Source organism: Diplotaxodon limnothrissa, linkage group LG7 (genome assembly GCF_057381915.1).
Source record: "Diplotaxodon limnothrissa isolate DT_005_m linkage group LG7, D_limnothrissa_male_GT1.1, whole genome shotgun sequence".
NCBI classification, from domain to species: domain Eukaryota; kingdom Metazoa; phylum Chordata; class Actinopteri; order Cichliformes; family Cichlidae; genus Diplotaxodon; species Diplotaxodon limnothrissa.
In genome coordinates, this window is record NC_140602.1 from 45,351,222 (window position 1) to 45,377,309 (window position 26,088).

The following is a 26,088-nucleotide window of genomic DNA, read 5'->3' on the forward strand; positions in this document are numbered from 1 at the left end:
ATGGTGTCTGATTCCCTGTATGTAACCACTGCCTGTTTTTGATTAAACTTCTGGATTTTTGGACTCTTATTCTGTCTTAGAACAATAAGTGGGTGCTCTTGCTCCCGCAACGCTTACAGAATAACAGACCCTCTTATTTAAATACTAAGTAAATTCTACTAAAATGATAAATGCATGAAAATTATTTTTAAGATGAAGGTATTAATTTTTTGCATTTGCCTTCTAATTAAATACATACTCAGCAGCATTAGAACTACCTTAATTCTTCACAGAATAGATTCAACACGTTGCTGGAAACATCCCACACAGATTTCGATCCATGTTGACATGTTGCTGCAGATTTGTTGCTCAGTTTTGATGCAGTTTTTATCTGAAGTCGCATCCAGTGTGGTCTTCTGCTGTCGTCCATCTGCTTCAAGGTTCAATATGCTGTACATCCAAAAGTGCTCTTGTGCATACCCTGACTGTAATAAGTGGTTACAAGTGTTTTCCTGTTAGTCTGAAGCAGTCTGGACATTCTCCTCTGACATTAAAAAAGGCATTTTCATTCAGAGAATGGGTGTTTTCTGTTTTTCAGTCCTGTATACCCTGGAGATGGTTGTTTGACAAAATCCCACAACCCAAAAAAATAAATGCAAATGCAGTGTGGTCTACACCCCTAAATGGAATAGTTTGCTGAAATTTGATTGGTTAGATTATTGTCTGTTGAAAAGGTGAGTGTATGTTTAAAGCTAGTCCTTTGTTTGTATTATTAGTATTACTATAATATACCACCAAAGTGACATATTATACACAAATAGATGCACATATTTGCATATATGCAAAATATTTCATTAAACATTAATTAATTATTTTGATTTATAGCTTTATTTTTCATAAGCTTATTAATCACTTCAGATTTTGACTAAAAATGACCTGAAGCAGGTTTTTAGTGTAATTAAACTGACATTTTAAAAAATTCCAGTAAAATGTGTGCATCACAGAGCCAGTGAAATCACAACAAACATTTTTATTTTTGCTTGCATTTCTTGGAACCTTTATTTAACACGTCAAAATGGTAAAATATTCAACTATTATTGTACAGACGATAATTTAAATAAATACCATGATTAATTATCATTAACAAATGCAATAAGCGGTATCATCAAAGAAAGAAAGACCTAAGACTTTTTGTCTTTTTTTTCTGTAGTATTTCAGTGTTTTTTCTTCTTCTATAGATTATAGGGGAGGTTACATTTAAATAAATGCATTAATAAGTAAATAAGCAAACAGCAAAGTTGATTATTTTCATTTGGCATCATCGCAGTTATCTGTGAAAACTTTCAATTTGTACAATCATTTCTGCAAAGTGCGTTGTGACAGCCTCACAAAAAAGGGTTGCAATGGTTTAATTTGTCTTTAAATTTACTGCCTAAAAGTATTTCTTTCATCACAAGGAGAAGAAATTTAAAAAACAAACAAACCCATTATTAGATATCGTCATAAAAAAACAACAACAACAAAAAAAAAATCTCTATGGCACTACATCAGGATGCTTGATATGGTTTTTAGACGCTGCTGTAACATCTGAAACTTTACGTTGCACTGTATTAACTGTTTAAATACCATGTTGTAAGTAATGCAAAAACCAGTTTACACAGCACAGTGTAAATGAAATATTTAAATCAAACCCAACTGGTGCGATGAGTAGTGCTGAGCAATGTTTCACCTACAAAACCCAAATAGCAGAACAAGGACCGCGAGCCTCTGTATACTCAGACGTCTGCTGGGTGCAGTAGTAAGGCAGTCAGCACAGCCGATAACATTTAAAAACTGTCGTGGTGAAAAACACTGCTACAAGAATGACTTTTAAATCAATTGTCTTGAAGGTTTGTTTATCACAGTGCGAATTGTTCCAACTTCCAGTAACCTTCCGAACTGTAAAGTCTGTTTCCAGTCATATCCGGTAATTCAGAGGTTTCAAAGCAAGCCGTCTTGCTCAAAAACGGAGGGCAGCAGGGAGAAGTCGAAGGGCACAAACTTGACACCGGTCCCGTGGTAGAATTTGTTCTGAAACTCCACCCTGAGATCAAACAGAAAAGTGAGAGAGATCACTTTAACAAAGGTGGACTAATTAACGATGAAGGCACACTTGATTTTCAACTCAGTATTATCATAACTGATGCTTTTACTTTATAGCTAAATAACAGGCATGATTATATCATTCAACTTATCTGCTGCTTTAATAGTGAAGACACGTGAGCTTCCAGTTTAGCTACATGAAAATAAAAGAACTGAAGAAAATAATATTTGCATGTTTTCATGGGTAAACAGGTGAATACATTCACATGTGTTTCTAGCAGTCATAGCATTGATTACTGGTTTGATATTATTATATTTGTAGTCTTCCCACTGTCTCCCTGTCTTGTTTGTATGCTCTATGTTATTACGTTTAGGGCTAGTCTTGTCTCCAATGTTTTCTTTTGTTTATTTCCTGTCTGAAGCTTTCTTTCAGCTCTTGCACTAGTTTAACTTCCTGCTTCATGATTATCTGCCCTAACTGTCTTCAGCTGTGTGTAATTGCTTTCATTTGTGTCTCATTTCTCTTGTTTACCATCCCAAATTAATCCTCTGTGTACACTCAGCCCTGTCTTCCTTATTATTTTCACTGGATTTTCCTCCTGTGAGCCTTTTGACTCCAGAACTATCTCGATTCACAGCTGATTTTTGGCTTTTTGCTGTTTAGTTTATGGCTTGTACTTATTTTAAATTGTGTTTTTAGTTTGTATTTGGGACCAAAAATGAAAGGATGACAGTTACAGTCTACAGCATCATAGTAAACTCAGTCTTACACTCAACATTAAGGAAACTGTAAGTTTGCCTCTTCTTTAAGGCTCAATGACTCAACAAAACAAAACAAAAAACAACAACAACAACAATTAAAAAAAGTCCCTGCATTAAGACTTCTTAGAGGTTATTTCATGCCGGAAAAAGTTTCCTGACATCTTCACGTGTAAGTTAATGTTTCAGCTCTTGTTCAAAACCAAAAGCTACATCAACCAAGCCTCTTATAATGATTCACAAATGAAAAGGAGATTAAAAATGTTAGACAATCATTATTTCAAAAGATTGTTGATCATAAACTCATCACGAAGCTACAGTTACTGAGCTTTTGCCACAGAGGCCCACAGACTGGAACTTTCTCTAATCTGAAATCTGTGGACTCTGTACTTTCTTTAAAAATGCAGATAAAAATGCGTCTTTTAAAACTTGCCTGGTAACTTTTTATTTTTGTACGTTTTTGTTGTTCATCATTTTTTGCTGTGAAGCACTTTGTGATATTTGTCTTGATAGGTGCTACATAAATACAATTTTTTACTTCCTTACATAATCAGGCTTATATGAGTTTTTAGCTCAAGAACACAAACAAACAGTACCACTACCTCTGCGCTCTTATACGAGATATTTAAACTCATTTGGGAAAACAGCCTTTTCTGTTGATTTATGACTTTAAGCTTGTACTGTTTTTGCTAATTGTGTTAATATTTAAGTATTTTAAACGCCTAGGCTTTAGGGCAGGAGTGCCAATCTCATTTAACATTGCAGACCACATTGATCTTAAGTGGGTCAGACCAATGAAACTCCCCTTTCTGTCAGTGTGAGGAAGTTTAACTACATATTGGATTGCTCAGATATCTTGATATATGAAAAAAAAGTGCAATTTTTACAGTCTATCACTGTTTTTTCTACATGATAACAAATGTTCATGTAGTAAATGAAAGACATCTGTCAGCAGAACTCTTTGGGATATAAATTAGAAATAAATGTGTTAAGTTATAAAAAAAAGTTCTGGTAGCTTATTGGTAATTAAATTGTTTATCTATACTTCATTACTTTGGTGTAGCATAAATGGACATAGGGGAAGACTTTGTCAGGCTCACTGAGAGGTTTTGGAAAATGTGAAGGGTCAAAATTTTTAAAACATCGCTTTGAGTGAGGTTGGAGTCTTTCAGGCCAATTCTGGCCCCAGGGCCTTATGTTTGACACTGCAGCTCTAGGGACTGGCACTGAAATGTAGCTATATTATGTATAAATATCCCATCAATGCTTTGGTTTGTGGTGTTGCTCATGCTAGGTTCATCAACATAAGTAGGGGCCAACCTACACATTACACCTACAGGAGCTGCTCAGTTGCGCATGCCATGAAGCTCCCAGTGCACAGTTTTTGTGCTGATGTTAATATCAGACGAAGTTTGGAACTCTGCAGTTACTGAGTCAGAGAGTGTCGGTGGTTCCACCGTTCCACTGTGAAGTAACACATCTTTCAGTTGATCGTGAAATTCAGCGAGCTCTGTAGAACGACCCATTCTTTCACACGTTTGCAAAAACAGACTGCATGATCATGGGACATGAATTTATACACCTGTGGCAGTGCGACAAAAAACATCTAAATTCAAAGGTTAAGAAGTATGGTCCACTTTTGTTTATATAGTTTATCTGTCTGTATGAAGAAAACTCACATACAGATTAGCCAGTGCAATAAAGAGGAGCACACAGCCTCACCAGTGAAGTCGGAGAGCGTGGAGGAACGCTGATAAGCCTTCCATGACGAGCAGGATAGACACCGTAAGCGTGGCGAAGAGGCCGAACACAGGGACCAAAAGCACTACACCGACTTTTGTGGTGATCCTGAAACCCAGGCGCATTACCATGTCCCACAGCACCTCCGACAGCTCTGAAGCCGACAGAAACAGCGCACAACAAACGAGATTTACAAAAATGAAGGCGTACCAAATGTCGAGAATTGCATAGTAAGCAGAAAGAAAGAGGCACAGGCAGCTCGTGGGAAGACGGCTTGACCTGAATGCACTTACGGGCATGAGCCAGGCTGAGTGCCCAGAGACGCAGGTAGGACGCAGTGTTGGAAATGCAGCCCAGGCAGTACTCTATGGTGTGAATGACCTGGTGCAGCAGCACATCTGCAAAGTCAAACTGCAAAACAGTTCAGATTATGTATAAAATATTAAGCCTAATTCCTACTGTTAAAAAAGGTTAGGATTTATTAACGTATGCTGTAATGCTGGTACTGAATTAGCTCCACTGATGGCCCTGTTCTGCTGCCCTACTTTGTCTTGTCTAATGCTGAATACCACAGGTACAATTAGCAAGGTGGATAGAAAAATGAAGACACACTGAATCACACTTAAACTGACAGATTCCTTAATGTAAAAGATCATTTTTCTCTGACCTCTTTGGGAAGAGCTTCTCTGTTGGTCACTTCATCAAGTCCCTCCTCTTCATCATCATCATCATCATAGGATGGTGCTGTGGAGCCGTCATCCTCGCTTACGCGCCTCACCCTCTCATAACCCTGAGGTGTGGTAACAAATACTATTTTTAGGTACTGAATAAAGATCCAAAATAACAGACTGCGGTATTTTGGACTAGACTCACTCTGCGTCTGCGCAGCCCTTTGCCTCCACGGTAGAGCCAATACAAGTAGAGAGGTTTTCCGAACAGCAGCACAGGAACTGACAGCATCGCTATGACAAGTAGGAAGATTTGCAGGCCAATCTGTGGAAGCAAGGCGGCATGCTTAAACTCATGCTATAATGAGTATCCACCCGAATAGAAGCCGATCGACAGATTATTATTACCAGGACACATACCTGCCCTGGGTATAGACGAGCGATATCCTTCCCCTGCATGACAAACATGTTGATGAAGTGGATGAGGATGCTGGGCGCCTGGCTGGAGTAACGTGCATCAAACATCAACCACTTGTATAAAATCATGAAAACCAAATAGCCAAAGAGACACAGCAGGAAGAGCAGCTCAGGAAGAAACAGCAGGTAGACGTTGAACTTCTGTCGGAAGTGCCTGAAGGGAGAAAAAGTGTACAGGGATAAAAGAAAAAGTGTTATGACTTAATGTAAACAAAAAAATAAAGTAGTTTGTGAGTAATAAGACCATAGCAGGAATGCTATGTGTGTGTCACTGCCTGCACACGTGTGCTGATGTAATGCAAAACGGCAATACTGCAGCTTTTTATTGTATTCTACAGCTTAGTAATATTCTTTGGTTTCTGAGTTGCCACCACTTTAAATCTCAAAGATCGTCACTGGAATTCTTTTCTTTCAGTGCCTCCTGGGATGTGAATCTACTCAGATTCACATCCCAGGAGGCACTGAAAGAAAAGAATTCCAGGTATGATTCCTAGCCATCATCTTCCAGCAGAACTGTGATCACCAAACTTCATTACTTCTTTGTCAACATAGCCTGGTAGCAGATGATGATGATGATGATGATGATGAGATAGCCTTTATTTTTCAGTTGCAGTTGCCCACAACCGAGATGACAGACCTTGCCAACCGTACATACAATACACAAACATCACATTGGGGAGACAGGTCAGGCTAGGGGGAAAAAAAACATTGAAATGTGTAACACAAAAGGATAATACAGGAATGCACAGATATCAACACACCATAGCACAATAAACACAGACAAGCAACATGGGAAAGTGTTCCAGTGTGTACAGCTGATCTGGGACCGCTGCAATCTTCGATTGCGCCTCCAGCTGATCCGGTGTCCACATTGGATGGGAGGTAAGCATGGGAGGAGGCGCTGGATTCGGGGTAGGGAGGGTGATAGTGAGGGCGTATCAGTGTATGTGTTTCGTGCGTGTACATGTGTGTCTGTGTGTGTGTGTGTATCCTGTGTTCAGCTGAGAGAAAGTGTCACCACGCCCGGTTAAGCGTCAGTCAACAGTCTCCAGTGGACTCAGGTGGCCTTGAAGGAGGTACAAAGAGTTCTGACAACAATCCTGTTATCATGGGAAGAATTTGTTGTTCCAGTCAGCTTCAACCTTGGCAGGACTTCAGCTGGCACCAGGGGGGCCGCATGAGTGAAGATGGTGAATGTTTGGGTTTCGTGCGAACAACTGCATCCAATTTTTACAGTTGGTCTAGTGTCCATCACTGGTCACCAGTTCTCTCAATTCCCCTTGTTCTTCTCCAAGATCTTATCCATATTGCGTTCAAAACAGTCTGAGTACTCACAGCCCAATCGTCTATCATGTCGGCCAGCCTTATGGGATTTTGAACAGCTGTAGACGCTTCTTGTTCTTCGATAAGCCAGGTCCAAGCCAGCTCCAATTAGCCCGAACTCTGCAATCATGGTTCCAAATTGGTAGGTGTCGTTTATTGTCCTCCATCGGGAGTGTCACCAGACACACGACGCAACCGACCATCGAGTATCCGGCAGCAAACGTCTCCGCAGGACAATCGGGCTCTCCCAAGCCCAGCAGGGTGTCAATTCCATTACGGGACCAGTTGATCAAATCCATAATTCTTTAGGTTTTAGAGAACAAGACTGAGAAACTCTTTGAGGGTTAGAGTTAGACGAGACTAGACAAACACATAGAAGCAGCAGCAGGCAAGATAAGGGAGGGAGAGGGGAAAGATGCGAGAGCCAAAGAGGGAGATATATGAAGTAAAAACAATTTTCTGAGTCACTTACAAATGGTTGAAGACACTCAGAACCACACCGAAGCTCATGTGAATGACTCCGATGACAACTGACATCTTCATCTTGTAAGAGTTGAGGAAGGACAGACGGTTCACTGCCAGGTTCCATATCTGATGGTGTATTAAAAAGCATTTCAGTGAAAATGACAGAAGGAGGTTGTATTTTGAGTATGATGCCTAAGTGCAGTTACTCACAGGATCGATGCCAAATGGGTACGGTCCATTAAAAACACCACTGACATTAGGGTCTAATGTGAGCAAAGCATTTGTTTGGAGCGTTTTGTTTCTACAGAGTAAAAAGACGAAAATAAATTAGAAACAAGTAAAAGGACTTCGTGCACTGATATGTTTAAGTGTGCGTTTGCACTGATAACTCACGTCCACTGACTATGAGTGAACATAGCCTTGACGCTCCAGCCAGAGCCAAATATATTAAGAGACTTGGAGAAACAGTCGTTGTAAATGAGGCCGGTGTAGATGGAAAAAAGCCCCATCATCAGGATGATGTAGCGACCGCTGAAAAACGTAGCCCATATCTGAGAGCAATGAAAATGATAAGCCTAAGCTGATTTACGATACTCCAGCTCTGCATTATAGATGATCATAACAGGTCATTCCCACCTCATTACTGGAGCGTTTCTTCTTCTGCTTTTTTTCCATCAGCACCATCCACAAGGCGAAGAGGCTCATCACCATCCCGTGGCCGAGGTCACCAAACATCACAGCAAACAGAAACGGGAATGTGATGATGGTGTAGGGAGCTGTTGATGATGGAAACATGATCAGCTTATTTATTCTGAGCTCCTTTCGAAAGAAAACAAAGAGATGCTTTTGCTGCTATTCACAAAAACACAGTATGACTACTTCTTCTTACCTGGGCTTACCTCGCGATAGTCCCCCACCCCATAGGCCTCCACAATGCTCTGAAAACCAGCAGTAAACTTGTTGGATCTTAAGAGGGTGGGCGGAGTGTCAGTGCTCGGGATGCGATTTACAAAAGACGGTACGGTGGCGTCACCTTTTCTCTGATGATAAAAGACGTACAACATCAACAGGGGCATTTTATAGACCTGTGATATTCTAAACCTTTCTGGCCCTTAACTTCATTATTATAGTCAGGTAATCACAGGAACATTTGTTCTTTTCTAGGTGAGAGATTTTATATTAAAGCAACCAAATAAGCTGAATAAAGCAGGAGGAATGGTACAAGAAGAGAAAAAAGTGCCTACTGAAGCAAAAACCTGGAAAAACAAATGCTGCAGATAATAATGCCAAGAGAAAAAAACAAGAAACATTTTGTTTTACAGTACAGTACGCAGAGTCCTCGGGGAAAACATTAGTGTGATTCAAACAATTCTAACTTATTAATTTAAATGCCAGACTAAGGATAAAATTGTAAAATCTTACAATTTGGGGAGCATTAAAATAAATATTCAGCGTTTAAACTCAGAACGTTGTACTCACTGAGCCTTCTTCTAGCGCCCCCCTCAGGTTTGCGAGGTCACTGACGGGACACCACACCTCGGCAATCAGACACTTGTTGGTGACATCGAAGCTGCAGAGGTTGAGGATGTGATAGATGGCTTTCATCTTTTTCACCTGCACCACCCAGGTATAGACAGATTCTGAGGCCTTCTGCAGAACCTGCCTCAAGTAGTCTTCAGTGCGATGAAGCACCTGCAGGAAACAGCAGTTAACTACAAGCCAGCTCTGAACTTGCGATGATTAAAAAGGGCTTCAGTCCTACATTGTTAAGGTCTTGGATGCGCGTCCTTAAGCTGTCCAACACATCGGCTCGCTCCTCATCATTCTCAGGGTGTGGATAAAGGTGGCAGTGGTAACTGAGGGAAACAAAGGCAGATGTCCAGGCTGATAATGATGGAGAATATAGTGACTATTAAAGGGTAAAGCTGGCTAATTCTTACCAATCGCAGATTTTTTGCACTTTCTGTCCAATTTGGTCTCCCCAGAACGAGATGAGAAACACCACACTTTTGCTTATCTCACCCTGAAACAGCACAGTTCAGACCCGTTGACACTAAAGTGCTGAGCTCACGCTAACAGAACACGTCAGCTAATTCTTACCTGCAGTGTAATTATTAGATTTCCTCACAACATTAAGACGACATTCAAACGACTTACAGTGTCAAGATCGGCCAGGTTTTCGTCCACTTCTGCATAGCTGAGGATGGTGTAACCCTTACACACTCTCCACAACATCCGCTCAAAGGCCTCCACCTTCACCCGCTGGATCAGACCCGAAACAAACCTACACCCAGGACAGATCAGGTAAGGTTTTGCTTTTGTTTTTCTTTTTAAAAATGTCCGTGGAGGAACTTTACGACATCTGGTCGAGTGGCTGTGAATACATAAATAATACGGAGCTCACCCGAGCTTGGCGCCGAGCCTCTGCATGCCAGTGGATCCTGTGACCGAGTCTGTCTCCATGGTGGGGAACTCTTCATACTGGTTACCAAGAGCCTCATGCTAATTATAAAAAGGAACATGTTTCATTTATGACGGCTTCCATCGAGTGCTCCTCGCACACTTCTAGCACACAAAGCTGATGTAATGTTCACACGCTGGACTGTAATGTTTACTCTCACAGCTGACTGTCTCACAGCCCGGGTGAGTCAGGTGGCGCTGGTAACAGCTGCACTGTGACCGTGTTATTAATTAAAGTCAGCATTAGTTCCAGCTCTGTCACTGAGGGAAATAAAACATGTCAGCGACAAGAAAACAAGATGCTGCCGGGGAGGCGAGGGTAGGCGCCTCGCCGAAGGAGCAAGGAGCAAGAAACTGATGCGAGAAAAGATCAAAGAGACGGAAACGCACTCACTCTGGAGCGGCTGTGGATGAAGGTCCGCGTGATCTTCAGCATGTGCGTGTATTCGGTGAGCTCGAGGAGGTTCCTCTGAAGCTTCTCTTTGTTCTTCGCCACCTCGCTCAGCTCCATCTCCAGCCTTTGAAGCTGCTCCTGAACATGACAAGGAACACGCCAAAAATCAATAAAAAATAAATGAATAAATCTACTCACAGTATTTTATTTCATTCAGGCAACCACGCCAGTGTGCAGGAAGCATGCGTGCAGCAGCGATGAGAGGCTTGTGCTTGTGACGCCGTGAAAGAGTGACCCATATTTGACTGTCTGTCATTTTAGACAATCAGATATGGGTCAGCTGTGATTCGCTCCCAACTGCAACAATCAACAGCAGGCTCGGTCTGCTGCTGAGGCAGGAGGATTCGATTAAAGGCTGCAAGCCTTGACAGCATTTTAGTAGCAAAAGAAGCAGTTCTCACATGAAACTGCTCACAACCCTTGTGGATTTCCAAGTAACCGGGTCATGATTTGTGAAATGGCACATTGCTGCTTTTTAAAAAATATTATGATCAATTTTGTCACGTTGTGCACCACAAAGCCAATGCTACCTAGTTTCTAGTTTATCTATGTGGAGAATATTTGCTTTTTGGGTGAGTGAACCTTTAGGTCTCAGTTCATCAGCTGAAAAACCTGTTCAGTTAAGTTGGTGAACCAGCAGATTCAAGTCAAAGTTTATTTCTAAGACTGCATTTGCATAATAAAAGAAAGGGTACTCTGCTCGACTGGACCCGAAAGGAAAATGAGAAAAGTAGGTTTTCAAAAGCGTTTTAAAATGACTGAGAAACTGGGCAGCTCACTGCAAAAAGGCAGGTTGTGCCAACACTGAAAAGACTCGATCGCCTCTGCTTTCAAAGCCTGGCTCTAAGAGGAGCTGGCTCGTACACCTCTGTGCTCTGGCAGGATTGTAGGGTTTCAAAAGTTTAAACCACTGAGACTATTAAAAACAAGAAATAAATTTTTAACTGGTTTTGGTAAATGGAGAGCCTAAACTGGAATATTGGGACCAATTTTCTACCATTTCGCCGCCGTGTATGCAGACGCAACCTTCACTTGAGTTATGTATAACACAAAACCCAACAACAAACGATGTCATAATGGGCTACAGGCTGAAAATAAATGAAAACACGTTTGTCATCAGCTGCAGTTAAGTTCAAGAAGTGAATTCTATTCACTTCTATTGGTGGGATCGCTGAGACAAACTCGTGCGGTGCAGACAAACTTTATAGACTAGCTTAAATATGTCTGAAATATATCTACATCATGATGAGATGAACAAATCGTTTATCCAGCAATTGATAAGCGACGAGAAAAAACAAATTGCTTTACTACAGTAGGATCTTTTAAACAGAGATATGAATGTTTTATTTCTTTAACCCTCTCATGAGGCTAAAATGGGCCAATGGGGTCATTTGTGATAATCCTATGAGTAGTTCATGCCAGGCCTGAAGCTCTGGATCACATACAAAAAAAACCCCATAGGCATGTGTGTTAATTTTATCTTCATCATATCAATGCATACAGTAAGATAGAAAAAAATGAACAATAAGTACATGTATTAATTATTTTTCTTTTTTTACAAGCTCAGTTTTCATCGTATGAGAGAAAGTAATTACTTCCAGATACTTTTAGTGTCACACATTGCAATCACTAAACTAAAAATTGTTTAGAAAAATGTATTTACAAACAACAACGTACAGGTAACATCACTGTTTGTTTTATCATTTATAATTTGTTCTAAATGCTATTTAGAGCTTGATAATCCCGTTACTCTAGCTAGTTTATATAGCAAGTCTCATCCAGGTTGATTAGGGCATCTACGAGGAGTTAGAGAATAGATATTATAGTAAGAAGATACAGGAATACTGTTTGTCCATGACTCTATATGTGCTTGTCATACCTATACAGTTTCCTTTATATACAACAGGTATTCCAGTGTAATTAATTAATAATAGTTTTCAATCAAAAAACAAGAGGAATTCTGGCTCCTCACCGTCACCTGAGCTATTTTCATCATCACCTCAAGTTTTCTGCAGCTCTGTTAGCCACTGTTCACAACAAAACATCACAATGTAGCGTTTAGAGGCAGAAAGTTACAACCCAATCAAAGCCTCTGATTAAAAAAACAAATGTCTAAATGCACTAGAGGGTCAAGTTCTGGAAAATCACTGAGTAGGGTATTAAAATGAATGTAAATCCTGCATTACCCCCACTTCCCAATATATTGGCATATACTCACCATGATCTCCAGGACCTGTCTTGGGGGTGGAGCAAGTGGACTCTCATCCTCCTGTGGAATGGCTATTTTAGCCTTCTGGATCTCCCTCAGGAGGTAGCCTGTGCACACAGATTTGCTGATTGTTTGTTTTTCATATTAATTACTACTTAGCCATCAGAGGAAGCGGTGAAGCCTAAATCTCTGAGGGCAAACTTTTTACAAAGCACAGTCAACCACGACTTTCTTGCTAAATTAACTGTACAGGTGCGTGCTCAGGGTTTGGAGCACGCATCCCAGGTGCTCTCCGTTCTTACCCAGAATCCTCTCCATCTCCTCGCATCTCTTGATTTCGCTGACGAAGCGCCGCTGGAATGAGCTGACACTCGGGTTGAGCTGAAACAAGAGGAGCATCACAAGTCAGACGGATGCAGATTACTGCATGATGCATAATAACATCATGGTTAGGTTCAACAAAGTGATGTGGTTTTTTTATATTATTAAAACTCTATCCTCCTCTTGCTGGCCAGGTATAGACACTGTATATCATCTAGATAGATGCCCCGTCTTGCTCCCCTCCCTTAAATATGCATGCATAATCAATTAAATCGGTTGACAAAATGCAAATACTCTTTAAACTGGTGACACACATCTTCCATTCACGCAGTGAAGTGTTTTGTCTACTTACATCTCGGAACTCGACCAGCCCCAGCTCTCCGAGCTCACTAATGCAGTCATATTCAGAGCCGGACTGCAGAAACAATTGCGCCAAGCACATCTCCTCACTCCTGAACACCATCTTTATCTGCCACACAGACAGATCCTCCTCCGCTGCCTCGTAATCTCCCCCCTGCCCCCCACGGTAGCCTACTGAACGCGGACAACGAGCCGTTCACTACAAGCGAAAACACGACATCGCAACAAATCAGCGAAATGAGCCCCTCAGCCAATTACCTCGCCCCCGGGATTAATTAATGCATCCATATTAATAATTACGAATAATTACGACAAGAGGGGGGGTGGGACTGTCCTCATACTGCGCCGGTTTGTTTTTCAGCGGGAGGGTCGCCGGGTATCTACTGAATAAAGAGCAGCAAAACAAAGGAAGAAAGCTCCCCGATGCACCTTTTACGCGGAGCGATCGCGGAGAAAGGCGTCATCCTGAGGAATCTTTACCTCTGACACCTGTCATCATCACAGCGCAAAAACACAGAAAGACGAAGAAAAAACCCGAAAAACGACACAACACAAATGGAAACGAGCAACAGGCAAGCTAGAGGATAAATTATCAACCCGTCACGCAGACAAACGGGGCTAAAGGCGGCCTCGCCGGTTAAAAATAAGCCACAGTCAGAAATAGGCTACGGCCTTTATTCGCGCTACGTCGCCCGGCAATTGACACAGATTGCGTCCCCCGGGTTGCCAGGTACGGTCGCATCCTCTGAAATAACCCGTCTTTCTCAGTTTATCTTTAAAAAAAAAGCTACCTCGGAGCTCAGTAGCAGCCGGGTGACCTCGCTACATACCCACTGCAGTAGTTTACCAGGCACAGGTATGATTAAAAAAAAAAAACCTAATATCAAAAATACATAATCATGAAAATAAGCTTTAAATTAAAAAAAAAAGTCTCCTCCTCTTCTCTTTTGCTTAAACCAGGAAGGAGTGACACAGCATACACGTAGCAGAAGGAAACAGAAAAATAATTACTATATATAATATTTATTGATCGTTTTGAATATATGTAATGTCCTGATGTATTAAAACGAATAAGCAAATTAATTAAGCTAATTATTTGCTGTATAGTGACTGTAAACTAACAGTGGGGAAATCATGCTCTGTGTCTGATTTGTATGAATGTGAAATATGAAGGAATATTACTCGGTCATTTTATCTGTGGTGATTGTGAACACCCCCATCACAATTAACGATTATATATATATATATATATATATATATATATATATATATATATAAACAAACCCCTTCATTCTTTTGTCTCTTGAATGGCAACTGTTTTTTTTTTTTTTTAAAAAAGGGGGTTAGCTCACAAACCTGGCAACCAGCGCATCTTCTTATTCGGTTCCACCGCTGAAAACCGACCGACCATATGCTTTTCTTTGTATGTGAAAGTCTTTCTTTGGGCTGTTTTCGGGCGGTGATTTGAACGTTTTTAAAAATAGAGTTTTAGTTTTGATAACTTTTTCCAGAGGATTTGAATGCAGCCAATCACCTGCTGCAGCACATAATCGATGAGACACGCACAACGTGACTCAACACTAATGTCACCTGTGTGATGTTTTATAAGAAGTAAGAAATCATGGAGTTATCATCTTGCAAGCAGGGACTCACATATTACATTTACATGTCTTTGTTTTTGCACATTCTCATACAACCACTTTATAAACCAGAGGTCAGAGATTCATCCATTAGAACTTTCAGCATCGCACTCAAAATCTCAGAAATCCTCATAGATGGCGAGACAAGCCGTTTCCAGTAATTTGACAGATAGCTGTCAGATAGTGAGAAGAAAGGTGGTTTTGGCTGCTCCCTTAAACCCAAAAGATCACCATAGCGGATGGATCCGGGCGCTAAGCTTGTAACTGGGAGCAGCTAAGGTTGGATTTGTGTCTCCTGTTAGTGACAAACCAGGGACGTTCACAAATAACCACTATAATACAGATATAATACAATACAAAAGCTGTCATAACACAGTTCATCCGGTTGAGCGGAGCCACTGCTTACAAAACAGAGAACGCGGTGGTGTCGTAACAAGGTGTGGAGTGTTTTGTAAAGTAGATTGTGTCGGTCCATCCTCTGCAGCTATAACAGCTTCAGCTCTCTTGGAAGGCTTTCAACAAGGTTTAGGAGTGTGTTTATAGGAACTTTTGACCATTCTTCCAGAAGAGTATTTGTGAAATCAGACCCTAGGTCAGATTTATGGAAAAGAAAAGACAAGCTGCTTGGCTCTGATGACCCATATGACATGTTCTCATCAGTGGGGGAGGCAGAAAGACAATAAACAAGATCCAGGAAAACGTGCTAAACATTACGTGGCCGAGTGTGTCCATGTGTGTCTACTAAGGCACTCTATTGTACAGTAAAACAATATATTAAGTTTATTCTTTGATCAAATGGGCAGAAAAACAAACCAACCAACATGTCATGACTGTGCATCTTTTGATCTCCTCAGAGTCTTATGGACAGGTGTCTCCTGAGTCCTGGAGTTATGTTGTATGGAAAACTGAAAACTGGTAACTTAGTCTTTAGATACACATACAATTTACAATTACTGTATTTTTTTTAGAGCTCCATTTTCCATATAGGATTGTTGCATCAGTCAATATGAATAAATGGCTCTTCTGAATGTTTGTAAATGCAGATATGAGCTCACAGCAGTTTTGCTTGTTTTCAGCAGAGCTCATTCACCTGCAAGATAAAAGCTGGTGCTTGCGTCCTCTGTTTGGTAGTGTTAGTACTACACAAATAGGTGACAGTGGTTCTTTTCACACATACAGGATTTCAAGAAGAGCACATATAACGTTCATGGTGTGATTTTCAAGTCTTCAAACTTTGAGCCAGTCTGTTGAGCTCCTGTGACAGAGCGGTGACTGTATCCAGGATCTTCTGTTTGTCCTTCTCCTCCAATCGAGCTTCACATCGCTGCGCGAATTTATCGGGGTGCCACAGCGCTTGCTGCTTTCGAAGCGCTTTGCGAAACGCCGGTACGTCCTTTCGGTCCACACCATGCAGCATGACCTCGATCATCTCCTGGACCGTACCTCTCGGAGCCGGCCAGGGGATGTCACCGAAGCTCAGCTTCGTGCTGCCTGCCGAGGCGCCACCCTGAAAGGTCGCCGCGCACCTCTCATCGTACTGCCGCTTCTTGCCACGCTGAGTCTCCTCCTCTTTGCGAGCTGCACGAGCCAGATATTCTTCGTGCTCCTTCTGCAGCCTTTTGTGCAGCTCCTTGCGGCTTCGCTCTTCTTCCTCCATCTCTCGTTTACTCTTGCTTCTTTTCCACCCAGAAGATGAGGCCGCGAGTCTCTGGGCCTGGGTGTGTTTTTTATCATAGTATTCCTTCCGGATGCGATCAGCCCAGTCCCCAAAGTCTTCCTCGTCATCATCAACGGGAAGAAAGTCATCAGCTGTGAAACAAATACAGCAGTGTTATCAAGCAGAGAGAGAGAGTTAAACTCAGATTCATCTGTGATGTTTAGGATTTACCATCATATACTCCAAAGGTTTCATAAAATTCATCCTCGCATTCGTCAAACAGCTTCTCCAGGAATTCCTTCTCAGGGTCTGCTTCACGTGGATGGCTCATGTTTTCTTCAGCCTGCGATAAATGTCAGGGGAAAAGTGTAAATATTACTGAAGACGCAGGAAATCAATGTGACATGGGTAATCCAACACAGCAGAGCTGAGCTCAGTTTATTCCAACTCATCACCAATTCATCAGTAATGAGGTCTGGCTGTGCTGAGCCAGAAACCCTCACACACTCACCCTGCATTTCCTCAAATCTAATCTTAGGGTAATGTTATGAACCATGTAGCTTTGAGCTATTTATAATCCCATGACTCAAACAAATTCCATGACAACACCTCCTCTGTGATCTTCTTTTCCTCCTGCATGGCAGCTCCATACTCAACATCTTTAGTCCAGTGTATCCACCATCTCTCCTCTGAACATGTCCAAAACATCTCAGCCATGCTTCTCTAACTTTGTCTCCAAATAGCTCAACCTGAGCTGTCCCTATGATGTTTCATGTCGACACTGGTTACTCTCAGTAAAAGCCTTCACATCCTCCACTCTGTCAGGCTTTGGATGTTTAAACACAGATATTTAAACTCATCCACTTTCACCACCTGTCCTCCTTGCATGTTACATGCTTCATATCTTTGCTGTCCCACCTCTGTGTCCCATGTTTAGTTTGATGGGATTTGGTTATTCCGGTTTCAGTTAATAGATTCAAAGACGCAGTGATAGACAAGTTTCAGTCATAGTTTCAGCTCACTTTTACCTCTGGATGTTTCATCCAGTTCAGCAGGTCTTGCGGTGTGACTCCGGCTCTGTTTTGGACGTTTAGGGCTTCAGGGCAGCGCTTTCTCAGAGGCACCACCAGGTCATCAAACGCTGAAAGAGCCCCCCAAAAAACACAAAGTTAACAATTAGCAGCGGATAAAGCTATTTATTTAATTATTAATGTTAATTCTCCAGGTCCTCCTCACCCGTTTTTCCGTGTTTAAGAGCTCTATTGGCCGCGACGTGTAGTGCCGTGTCCCCTTTGCGGTCCCTCTGGAGAACATCGGCTCCGTGTTTCAGCAGAAGCCGCAGAACAGCATCGTCCCCCTGACAGCAGGCCAGGTGCAGCGGGCTCCTCTGCCTCTTACCCTGGGAAAAGTTCACGTCCAGATCCGTGTGTTTCCGTAGGTATGATTTCAGTTTCATCAAACTGCCGTCGTTCACGTACTTCCACACCCGCGTCTGTTTGCGGGACACCATTACTACACACAAACAAAGGCGAAGCTAATGCTTAGCTTTCGCTAACAGGATTCGGTCCGTCTTTTTAATAGGTCCGTAGTTAGCAAGAGCACAGACACAGGTTCCGGGGACAGATAATGTCCTGTGTTACCACAAGATGGCAGCATTAACTATGAAAGTGAATGCCTGCCATTTAATGGGATTATTTTTAAATTATATTTATTATAACTTGCATTGCTGCTAAGAAGGTCGGATCGAGAATATGTTTGTCTGGGATTAAGGTAACGTAGTGTAACATGCAGATAAAAATAAATAAACTAAGCAGGTTACGGGTCTGCCCCTCATCATGTGAAGACAGATATATTGTATTGTATTTCAGTGCAATGTTTCCAGCTTCTTCACAAGGCAAATAATGAGCATTGTCATGCATTGGCCTTCATACATTTCTCTCCTTTTCCATTATCTGCTAGTCTGTCTGCCACAATCCTCTTTGCACTTGTGTTGAATAGGAACCAGACAGTCTCACGTGACACATAAGGAGGTCACCCCAATTACTGCCTTTTAAAAATGCGAAAAACAAATCTCAGGAGTCACTTTCAGGAACCACGTTGCAGGTTATATCAAGATGAACTAAGGCGCCACTCAGTATTCATCCCCCTTCTCTTTGGGTTTCTGTGCCTCAGCCTGCTTTCATCATGGCACCTGTCCGGAGGTACAGCGCTCAAACTCCACTGTGCCCTGATAAAAGCTTTGCCACATGACTTTGCACGTTGTTTTGAAGTTTGATTTTATGTCCATAACTATGACTAAACCTTGAACAGAGAAACAACTGTTCCAGCTGCCTGAAAGCTGCCCGACTGTATCTCGCTGTAGAGCAGGGCCTGAAGCATGAATGAAGATTCTTTATTCAGAAGCACCACTTCAGTTTGTCAGCTGCAGACAGGATCACAGGGAAGTCATTTTACTGAGAGACTACACTGTAAAAAGAAATCACTCACAGTTTGGCTGACGTCAATAATCTTTTCTAGTTTGCCTTAAGTACACAGATTTCAAAGTGAATTGAGCTAAGCAGAAGAAATCTTCCTCAAAATGTACAGTTGTAAGTTTGCACAACTCATGAAATGAAGTTCATAAGAAACAAAACTGTCAACCTATAGCACTAACATTCCTTCCTTTTCCAAAAATGAAAGAATTATAAGTCACTAATAGCAGCCTCACAGGCCAACTTCATGTCTGCTCTTGCATAAAATGACCTCACAGGCAGCGAACTGAAGAACCAATGCAAAAAAAACCCCAAATATATGTGGAACAATCGTCTTTATCACCCTTATTTCATTCAGTGTAACATCTTAAGTTGTTTTTATCAAATCTTAGTTGCAATCTTTCCAAAAGAAAGCATCTGCAACTGGCAGACAATGGGAAATGCCTGTGGGCACTTATTTTTGTAGTTATTTTGATGTTATACCCCCCACCCCCCAAATTATACTTTCTGCAGCAGATTTAAACTCAGGGCCATATCTTCATTTTCCTCTCTCATAACGTCTCTGATTCAGGTTATCTCAGCCAAATTTATGAAGACACAAATCAAAATTGACTTTTTGCTAATGAAGCCGCCATCACACTAACAATTTAAATTAAAACAGAAGTAGCAGCAGATCAATTAAACACTAAGAACATCAGGGGTTGATGCAATTTGATGCTTGTCCACAGACTAGATGCAGAGGCCCTTTATGCTCATATCAATCGCTTATCACAGAATCACAGCTTGACTCATAGAGTGTGATGAAATGAGGGAAACTAGTAACACAGGAAATGATCATTTATTTACAAAACATAATTAAATAAAGAGAACATGTTTGTCAGTAGGTCATTAGAGTAAAGCACGCATGGAAGTGTGGGAGTGTGCAGAGAGCAAAGGATATCCGAGAAATCACGTTGTAGCCAAGCTGGTCCGAGCCAAAATCTGGTGTGGGCTCCTCAGTGAGCCCCTGCAGAACAACAACCCAGAGACACCCAGTGCCTAAGGGGTCATCACACTTTGAAACGTATTACTAAGTTGCTGCATAGTTAAGTCAGAAGTGCCTTTTTAAAGACAGAACAGAGACTTCTGGCAAACTTCACCTACTATCGCCTCTGTCAGTGCGCCCCAGGGTGGCTGTGGCTACAATGTAGCTTGCCATCACCAGTGTGTGAATGTGTGCGTGAATGGGTGGATGACTGGATATGTAAAGCGCTTTGGGGTCCTTAGGGACTAGTAAAGCGCTATATAAATACAGGCCATTTACCATTTACCATTTACCATATCCAAACTGCATGGAGACAAACAAGGTCTGAAGAGGTTGAAGCTCCAGTAACACTTGTAGTATAAAGAGTATAAAGAAGTAACAAAACTGTTCTTTATACTATAAGTGTCGCTGGAGCTTTGACCTTTGACCTCAGATGTTTAAGCCTTGCCGGGCAAAATGATGCATGTGCAGAATTTAACCCAGCAATTCATCTGAAAGGAGAAAGTTTCACTGTGCTCACCTTAAATTTAAGCTCAACAACTGGATATGAAAGAAGGTGGTTCAATGTAAAAGTGCTGTGTGGAATCTTCTGTTAAAAACACACAAAAATCACAATGTTCACTCAATATTACTCAAAGTAGAGTATTTATTTTAGCCTTAAGACATGTCTGCACCCCAGAATCAGCCCTTAACTTATTTTAAGCCTTAGCTTAACCTTAAACCAAGTCTTCAACCTAAAATCGAATGATTTACAATAATCGACTGGCTTTTTCTGTCTCCAAAAGGAAGCAGGGTCGCGTCAGTGTGACTGCGTAAACAAAAACCTGTTTGTATAAACAGATTTATGTCCACACAACATGTAAAATGAGTCAGAACACACAGAAGCACAAACATACTGTGTGTGGTAGTGGATTGTTGGGAAAGAGTCGCTCCAGTGTGTGGCTACAACAACATGCGACAGCTGGAAACTCTGATTTTGTTTTCGCTCTACAAATGAATTTGTTGGGAGTATTAAAGGTTTGTGATCTTCACCTCATTAATGAAACAAATTAAAGCTGCAGCACATAGCCTCTCTGGATGTTGCTCTGATGTAAGTTCTTTTTCGATTTGATGCTCATCAACCGTTACCTGTAGCGCTTGTAATGCTCAAGTCAGTGCAGCTGAGCCTCTGAACTGGCTCAGTGCTGCACTGTGGGCGACAGTGCCTCCATTTAGGCCCGAGAGAGGGAAGGATGCACAATGGAGAGGATAGAGGAGAGAATGAAGGGACACTTTGTGCTCGTTGAAGAGGATGATCTCCTCTGAGACTCACATAACCCAAGATCCGGAGTCTCCCAAAGCTTGGGCACTTCCGCTCTTTCGGAAAAGACGTGTCTCCACTAGCGATAGCTGTCTTGTGTGAATGCTTTTGAAATGCCATCTCAGGAGAGACAGAGAAGAGGGACACGTCAGATTTGCCACTTCAAGTCTCACATCTGCAGCTTACTCTATTGTAAACTATGTTGCCTTCAATGTAGTACTGCTTTATTGTCACACATGCTATCAGAGAAAGTAACTTTTCACATTATGTGTCTGCTTCCTTAAAAATAAACTGCAGGAGAGTGTGTAAAGCAGGCAGGCCTCAGGTGGAGCTTTCAGGTCTTGCACAGGGCACTGAATGCAGAGAGATGCTTCTGAATGACAGGATATCCCAGTGCAGGAACTCCTACCTTGCCTACCCTCCCTTTACTCTTCCTGCTAGGCCTGCTGACTCCTATCCTGTCCATGGGGTCTGTTAATCTCTCGGGACAGTACAGGGAGGAGATCTGGAATACCGGGTGGCAGGAAGCTGAGGGTCTTCCAAGACTCTCCAGGGGTCAGCATCTCATCCTACCACACTATGGCAAGACCAGGCTCAAGGTCCGGTTTAGTGGCTGGGCTGCTAAGATGCTATTGTTAGGCTCAAGGAGAAATGTGTGCACACTTCCTTTGACTATTTTCTGCTTGACCTGAATTATTGGGTTCTGATTTATGACACTTGGACACGTGTTTGTAGCACACAGACTGTCTGATTTTTAAAGCAACACAATAGCTGTTTGTCATATGAATCGGTTGAAAATCTTCTTACTTTTCCATTAAGGAAGCAATTTGCATTTAGTTGATAAAGAGCTGACCCAGTGTGCTGATGGACCGGGGTTGGATATTTTCACAGGGTTGTGTTTTCTCTGCATTTAGAGGTCGCCTCTAAGGTCAATGATGGTAAGGAAGAAAGAAAAAACCGTGAAGTGAATATTTGAACTATTGTGAAAAAAAAGTGTTTATAATAATTATAAATTGTACACGCGGACACTATATAAGATACACCTTGCTAATAACAGCTTGGAGCCCTTTTTAGTAACAAAACTGATTTAATTCTTCATGGCACAGATTCAACAAGGTGATGGAAACATACCCTGATAGATTTTGGTCAACACTGACATGACAGGATCGCACAGTTCCTGCAAATTTGTCCGCTGCAGATCCATGATGGGAATCTCCAGTTCAATATCATTCCAAAGGTTCTCATTTGGATTGAGATCCGGTGACTGTGGAGGCCATTTGAGTAGAGTAAAATCATCGTCATGTTCAAGAAGCTAATTTGAGATTATTAGAACTTTGTAACATGGAATGTTACCCAGCTGGAAGCAGACATCCCAAGATGGGTGCAAGACACGATGGATCCATGCTTTAATTTTATTTATGCAAAATTTTGCTTATCATTCGAATATTGTAGCACAAATTGAGGTTCATGAGGCCAGGCAACATTTTTCTAACCTTTTGTTGTCCACTTTTGGTGACACACTGCAAACTGTAACCTCACTTTCCTGTTCTTAGGTGACAGGAGTGACACCCGGTGTGGTCTTGTACTTCATAGTTTGAGATGCTGTGTGTTTAGAGATGCTCTTCTGCATACCTTGGTTATAATGTACAGTTATTTGAGTTACTGTTGACTTCCTATCCGCATTGTAGCTCTCCTCTGATGTCTGACCTCACCCAAGTATTTTCAATCAGAGAATTGCCGTTTATTGGATAATTTCTCTTTTTTTTGGACCATTTTCAGTAAACCCTAGAAATAGCTGTGTGGGGAAATTCCCAGTACATCAGCAGTTTCTGAAATACTCAGACCAGCCTATCTGACACCAAGAACTATGCCTCATTCAAAGTACTGAAATCATCTTTAGTCCCCATTTTGATGCTTGGTTGTCTTGACCAAGTACCAAAAGTACCGCCTACCTCTTATTCCTAACCTCATTTCCTTAACCTCAATGAAAATGCCATTGTAAAGAAAAGGAAAAGTGAGTAGGAGAATTGCTAAGGACTTAGGAAAAGAGAAGAGCCGTGTGCTAAGAATTGGAACAGCCATACTCTAGTCTCTCCTTAACAACATGAAGCCGGATGCTTTCCATGTTGAAACTAAAATATGCAGAACATGGACTACAAAACCTGCCAAAACGTGTTGACAGTATAGTTGTATGGAGGTCTTATAAACAAAAGCAGCCTTTAAAAAATATAATCATAACAAAGGCTGGCATTTTAAAGGAGGAGGGACATTTAGGACCAGATCTACTAACGTCAGCAGCTGCAAGCCTTCTTTCAACATTAAAAACGCTACTTAAGTTGATAAAGAGGAACAGCGTCTGTTTTGTGACTGACAGTTTTTAACAGTTTTTAACAGTCTTTAACTTCCACTTTCAGGGGAAGAATATTTAAAGATGCACACAAAATCCTGTGTTCATGCCTAATGTGGTTGTGATAGCTGCTGCTAGGAGAGTGTATTTTTAGAAGTGGGGAGATGATATCAGAACGAGTGTGTAATCAGCACTTTGCATGGGTGGCTCAAAGCTGTTGCGCAGTGCTAAAACTTTGGCTCTGTCATAAAACGCTTGACTGAGTCTTTACGTGGAGTGTTTAGAGCGAACCCCACTTATTGTTCCTCAATAACACTGTTTTCATAAAACAGCAGAAATGAATAAAATGAGCTTCTTTTTCTCAGCAGTGCATACGATGAGCAACTTCTTTCTGCTGAAGTTGTAACAAGTAAAAGTGTTACTGTGTTAGACTGATGCCTGAGTGTTGCAGTGTGCTATTAAAACTAAGTGATGCACACACTCATCCACAAGGAGCAGTAACATAGTAACTGGGACGGTAAATAATGTTTTGTCTTCTTCTGCACACCGTACAGATCAGCTGTTCCACACAGATTTCAGGTTTATAGGGTCGAACAATTTGTACTGATGCAGTACTGATTCCCTCCATCCACTGATCCCAACTGAAGTAAGGTACTGTGGGTGGAAATCAGAGTTCACCTGAATGACAGATTAGACTGGAGGACCAGCAGTGATGCTGTGCACAAGCTCTAAAGTAAGCAGGAGCAGCATCAGTGCCAGGGATGCCAAAAAGAAGAACAAATTAATCTGCAAGGTTAGAAGAAGCACTGGTGAGAATTTGGAGGCGTCTGAGTGAGTGAGGGTCAGAGGTCACTGAACAAACTGCTCTCCATCATGGACAACCCGTCACACCTGCTCCAATCCACCTTTGTGAAGCAGCAGAGCTCCTTCTCCCTCTAACTGATTCAACCACGAAGAACACTTAGAGAAACCTTTCTATGGTTCTCTCTGTAAAAGTGTATAATAACTTCATTATGTGACAGGATCAGTACAGTATCTGTCTATCTCTCTATGTATAATTTTCTGTGAAACCTTACAGTTCAGAGAGCTGTGAGCCGGAAGAGGAAGAGTGAGGGTGATCTAGAGTAAGAATCCAGTGAAATATTTGTGTCGCCTCTAACAGTTTCCTGTAATAACATTTTAAAAATACACAATATCAGAAATGCAGTACTGCAATTTTCTTTTAGTTGGGGATAAGGTCAGGTTGAATAGAAATGTACAGGATAGTGAGAAGACAATGCTTCAGAAATATATTGTCAACTCTTACAGAATTTGTAATTTTTATTTTTATTTTCAATGTGTAGTGAAAGAATTCTAAATGTATGAATTGCTAATATTTCGTACCGTAATATCCGTTAAAAAAACGTGCAACAACATGATTGTCACTGCATGACCCCAGTTATGACAAGATCGTTGTGGTTAAAACCAAACTGTGTGTTTGCAATATGGCTTTCCCCCGATCTCGACGCTGAAACTCTGCGCTCCTATCTGACTGAGAAGCTAGGTAAGTCCGTGACATGTCGGAAAATTGACACAACCCACAAATGATTAGCATCATTTCATGTTACTGCTGAATGTGATGACGTAAAGGATATGTATTTATGTCCGCCGCTATTTTGAGGCTCGTAGGCCTAAGAAGAGCAGAGGCAGCGGAGTCACTGCCACAGGGAGGATTGGGGTGCAGCGGCAGCGCACTGAGTCAAACACTGATTCTGAAGCAGCACAGGGCGGCAGCTTTCAGTGGGGTGCACATGACACGGTGAGATAAATGAGTATTAATATTGTCTCTTTTCATGGATAAACTCTTAGCGTCCTGTAATAGATTGTGTGCCCAGGAAACGTTTCTATCTAAGCAAGATCTGGAAAAAACGAATTGTTTGCACAAAGACTTTCATGGCGTTGGTGAATCTACCGCTGATCTGAGCTCCAGGGTGGTTCGTGGGGGTATCTCTATGCCATACAAGATGTATGATCAGCTGGTGAAATTTGATTGGGCTATAGGAATTGAGATTATTGGCCGAGATAGAAAGTTTACTATTCTTAATGTATATGTGCCCTATGAGTGTCCCCAGAATGAGGTTAGGTGTCCTAATAGACTGTCCTATGTCCTGAATGTCTTTCATTCAGGACATTGACTCCACTTGTGTATCCATTGAATGCAGATGTCTGATGATAGATCTTAATTTGCAAATCATTTACTGCAGTGCTGCTTGGATACTGGCTTGATTCTCTCTAGGAAAGTATTTTTGCCTGATAATAGCTACACATACAGTGGCTTGCAAAAGTATTCGGCCTCCTTGAACTTTTCCACAT

At 41.6% G+C, this 26,088-nt stretch overlaps 2 protein-coding genes across 2 annotated transcripts; both read right to left on the bottom strand.

Moving 5' to 3' along the window:
* Positions 1–1,141: 1,141 nt before the first annotated feature.
* atp6v0a2a (ATPase H+ transporting V0 subunit a2a) lies at positions 1,142–13,920 on the bottom strand. The gene is made up of 20 exons (XM_085358199.1): positions 13,290–13,920; positions 12,919–12,997; positions 12,626–12,723; positions 10,348–10,485; positions 9,898–9,995; positions 9,651–9,777; positions 9,434–9,516; positions 9,256–9,349; positions 8,973–9,185; positions 8,383–8,533; positions 8,130–8,269; positions 7,887–8,044; positions 7,704–7,794; positions 7,501–7,619; positions 5,649–5,859; positions 5,434–5,553; positions 5,228–5,350; positions 4,854–4,971; positions 4,543–4,714; positions 1,142–2,062 (listed from the first exon to the last, which is right to left on the bottom strand). The coding sequence occupies exons 1-20, from the start codon at positions 13,398–13,400 to the stop codon at positions 1,960–1,962; spliced, it is 2,547 nt and encodes an 848-aa protein (XP_085214325.1). The 5' UTR covers positions 13,401–13,920; the 3' UTR covers positions 1,142–1,959.
* A 1,937-nt stretch (positions 13,921–15,857) lies between these two features.
* Positions 15,858–18,116, bottom strand: nfkbil1 (nuclear factor of kappa light polypeptide gene enhancer in B-cells inhibitor-like 1). The gene is made up of 4 exons (XM_085358200.1): positions 17,831–18,116; positions 17,623–17,735; positions 16,826–16,937; positions 15,858–16,746 (listed from the first exon to the last, which is right to left on the bottom strand). Exons 1-4 carry the CDS (start codon positions 18,102–18,104, stop codon positions 16,157–16,159), a joined length of 1,089 nt encoding a protein of 362 aa, XP_085214326.1. The 5' UTR covers positions 18,105–18,116; the 3' UTR covers positions 15,858–16,156.
* Between the last annotated feature and the right edge of the window lie 7,972 nt (positions 18,117–26,088).